At 58.0% G+C, this 3,973-nt stretch overlaps 1 protein-coding gene across 1 annotated transcript; it reads right to left on the bottom strand.

Annotated features, from left to right (window-relative positions):
• Window positions 1–418: 418 nt before the first annotated feature.
• On the bottom strand, window positions 419–3,702 carry LOC125534015 (transcription factor bHLH94). Its single transcript, XM_048697322.2, has 3 exons — window positions 2,822–3,702; window positions 1,893–2,393; window positions 419–697 (listed from the first exon to the last, which is right to left on the bottom strand). The coding sequence occupies exons 1-3, from the start codon at window positions 3,182–3,184 to the stop codon at window positions 566–568; spliced, it is 996 nt and encodes a 331-aa protein (XP_048553279.1). The 5' UTR covers window positions 3,185–3,702; the 3' UTR covers window positions 419–565.
• Between the last annotated feature and the right edge of the window lie 271 nt (window positions 3,703–3,973).

Consider the following 3,973-nt stretch of genomic DNA (forward strand, 5'->3'; position numbering starts at 1 on the left):
CTCCTGATGCAGTAGATCCAGAGGAGGAGTTGGAGGAGGAGGAGGAGGAGGAGGAGCCGGAGGAGGGGGATGTGGGGACGCTGGCGATGGAGATCTACAGGCGGAGCAACATGCCATCCTCGATTCCCTCCGGTCTGAGTCGGCTGCTGAGGCAAGACGCCGTCGCCGGCAGGAGATGGAGGCGCAAGAGGCCGTAGACGAGGCGGAGATGTTCGCCTACATGAATGAGGTCGAGCAGGAGGAGGATGAGCCGGAGCCCTGCTACCCGCCCGTCCAGGCGGCGCCCGGCACGGTCGTCATGGACATCTCCGAGACAAAGAGTAGATAGGATACTGCGTAGATGTAGTTAGTAGGATTACTTTTGCTTGTTATGTATAGATATACAGAATAAAATATGAGAGCGGCGGATACAAGCGGCTAATTTAAGGCGTGCGGATTTGCAAAGTCCGGCTGCACATGCTCTTATTAACCATGCTCCAAAGCCTCGTAGAGGTCCACTACACTTTACAAATTACTACCCCTGCCTCAGACGGCAAGCTTGCCGGCATTGCCCCGGTCCACCTAGCTAACTTAAAATCTCCTGCTGCCCACCGGCGAGCAGCCGCTGCGACGTCGCCTCGGCGTCGACGAGGCAGAGCACATGGTGCACCGCCGCGGCGATGTCGTCCGCCGTCGTCAGCCCGCACCCTTCCTCCACCTGCACACATGAATAAAAAACACATGAAGCCTGAGCTTTGTCTGCAATCGCACTCATCAGGAGCGAAGTTCACTGCACATAGAGGCAAAGCGGCGGTTCCGGAGCGCAGAGAGGCCGGGTGAACAGGCGATCGGCAGCAGCGTGCTGCATCTATCACTGCAGCTGCTACACCATCGTCGGAGGTGAAAAAAGCTCCTGTAAAGGCGGATTCTCCGATGGGGCCTGGGCGATCGACGGACGCTGCTGCCATGAACAGCCCGAAGGAAAGGCACCACACACAAACCCTGTACCCTTTTCTTTTCCCTGCTCACCTCGCCATGTCAATCTATCCGATCTACGGCCCAGCTCCGCAGAAAGATTCTCCATGGCGCCATCTCGAGCCTGCTTTAGCAGGAGGGAAAAAAATATCATATATGCAATTCTGCTTCTGCTTTTTGAGCTTGAACTGTCATGGCTCGATATAGTGCAGGCAGCACCCATATGGGGGCAGGTCAAGTCCAGAGAGCAGAGCTGCTACAGCTTGGGGCGCAGATCAGAGCAAAAGCCACAACTGGGGAGCAAAAGCCTCTGGATCGATTCCGGAATCTCAATCTGGTCAAAAAGCAAATGACCCATGGCTCGAGCCAGCCAGCTTTCTGATCTTCCCGGCCATGGCCAGCGGCGGATGCACCATCAAGCAGCACTGGGTAGTGGCTACTGGTTCTAGCTATCACAAGCAATGCACGCTACCTCTGCAGCAGAGCTGATGCAATGCAGTAGATGCCTAGCCGGAATGATTTTGTTCACCTCAAGCAACAAGAGATGTGAAATGATTTTTGAGTTGCCGATCACACTCACAAAATGCCCAAGCCTCATTGTTTTAGCGCAACAAACAATTTGTAGATAATTTTCTACAGTGTTTAGCTATTTGGATGCTGTGCTAGAACCAACATGTTTTTGGTCCTTCTGATAGAGAAGCCGCATGCAACAAAGAGACTTAAAAATTACTCTAGATGCTTCGATTGCAAACGGGCCCAGCATCATTCTCACAGGCTTTATAGCTAGAGTTGTTGTCATTTTCCGGCGCTAACTCTTTTACACCATGATATGATAGGAGAAAAATGAACATGTAGATTTTGGCGATGGCTTAGGTTTTCATCGGAAGAGAAGGTAACAAGAGAGTGAATAGTTTGCAGGCAACGGCATGGAAATGTACCTTGACGCTGAGGGAGTAGAGCGCGAGCGAGCCGAGCGTGGTGACGTTGAGGTGCAGCACGGTGAGCCTGAGCGCCTCCATCCCGGCGACCATCCTGAGCAGCTGCCCCGGCCGCCGCGGCGCCATCACCCGGACGCTGGCGTGCGTCTCCACCAGCGTCACCTCGATGTCCGCCGCCCCGGCGCGGTCGTCGGCGTCGTCCCGCGGCGGGAGGCGACACACGTACTGTGGGTACGTGAAGAACCCCGCGAACGGCGGACCCATCCCCTCGCGCATCGCCGCCGCCTGCTTGCCCTCGCCGCTGCCGCTGCTCGTCGTAGTTGTCGCCGCGGCCGTGACCGTGGTGCTCGACGATGGCATCGCGTCACGGATGGGCAGCGGCTTGTGCTCCTGCTGCGGCTGGGCGAGGAGCGTGCGCTTCTGCGCCTCCAGGGACTGCAGCAGCTGCTCGAGCTCCTTGACGAAATCGATGGCGCCGCCGACAATGGATGCCTGGTCGCCCTACACATCCATCGAATTGAAAGCCAGCGACAGTCAAGTACAGGTACATTCATCCATACAGAAGTCTGTTGCATGTGATCGAAGAAGTACAACTTAAAAGAACAGGGTAGTAGGTAGCAGTAACACTCTGCTTCCCCAAGTAAAAAAACAGTGTAGAACATTCACTACAACTATGAGTGAAGTGATGATAGAGAGAGGAGGCGCATTAATGGCGCAATGTGGCCGAGGAATGTGTGTCTCGCGGAGGAGGGATACGCGCCATTATTGGCGTGCATTGGCTCTGGTAGTAGTTAAGAACAGGGGCCGGAATGGAGGAGACAAGAACTCAATCATAATGGCGCTGGATGTACAGATTTTCATCCCAAGAACTCGACACAGGAGTGCAGAACGTATCAGGAATTCAGCGAGACGCGAGAGTGTGTGCTTACCCGGTGGGCGTAGGACTCCGGCATGAGGGAGCGGAGCACGGCGAGGTACTCGTTCATCTGGCGGCGGCGGTTGCGCTCGACGGCAATGTGGGTCATCCGCTGGCTCTCGGCGTCCTCGCGATTCTTGCAGCTCCTCGCCCGCCGCCGCCGCTTCCTCCTCCCCTGCGCCTTCTCCCCTTCTTCCACCGGCACTATGGTCACAGCCGGCGCCTCAGCGGCAGCAGACCCCGCCATCCATGCCGCTCCGGCGACGTCGCAGAAGAGGAGGCTGCTCTCGGCCGGCGCGGCACTCACGGCCGCCGCCGCGTTGAAGGTGTCGTAGACGAGGACGTCGCCGGCCGCGCACAGGGCATCCAGCGTCATGCCGATCCGATCGATCGGACTCGAAGGAGCTAGCTAGTGCCCGACTGCCCGTTGGTGCTACACTGCTACTATACGCGTGTGCGTGCGTTTCTAGCGAGACGTGGAGGGGGGAGGAAAGCTAGGACATGCACGAGACGGTGTAAAATAGTGGTGGCGGGCACCGCGCGGAGTGGGACGCGGCAGGCGCCAACTCCGTGTGTGGACTCCGTGCCCGGGCGATGTGCTCGAAGCGCCGCAGCGAGCGCAGGCAGGCAAAGGCAACAGCGGTGCCGCAGACGCGTGGGCTGCGGCAGAGGCGTACGTAGGCTCTCCGTTCGTGGTCACCACGCCACGCTCCAAGGGATCGGCACCAAAATCCCGCTTTCCCTCGGCATTGCGGCGAGATCTCTGGAGCTGATCGGCTGCTGCTACACGTGACGGACGGGCGAGCGAGCTAGCTAGCTAGCTTCCTCGCCGGGCCCTGCGGCTAGAGAAAAGTGAGCGCGAGACGGGTGTGTGGTCACGCTCCTGCACTGTGAATTTTCTCTCGCTGCTTCGCTCGATATGTGGGAGTGTGTGTGTGGGGTGGTGTCCCTTCTCGGAATGCCAAATGACACCCTGCGGATGCTGGCCAGGCCGGGGCAGGGGGGCCCCGCGTACGGCGGCATCTTGCGCGAGAGGGGCCGATAATTGGGAATCGGCGTCGTGGCGGTACGTGGATTGCCGATGCATGCATGTGCCCGATGGCCGGCCCAAAGTCTATCTTCTTCCACCTCCTGACATTTCACCCCACCACACCACACCACCATG

Source organism: Triticum urartu, chromosome 2A (genome assembly GCF_056163025.1).
Source record: "Triticum urartu cultivar PI428250 chromosome 2A, HENAU_Tu73, whole genome shotgun sequence".
In the NCBI taxonomy this organism is placed as follows: Eukaryota; Viridiplantae; Streptophyta; class Magnoliopsida; order Poales; family Poaceae; genus Triticum; species Triticum urartu.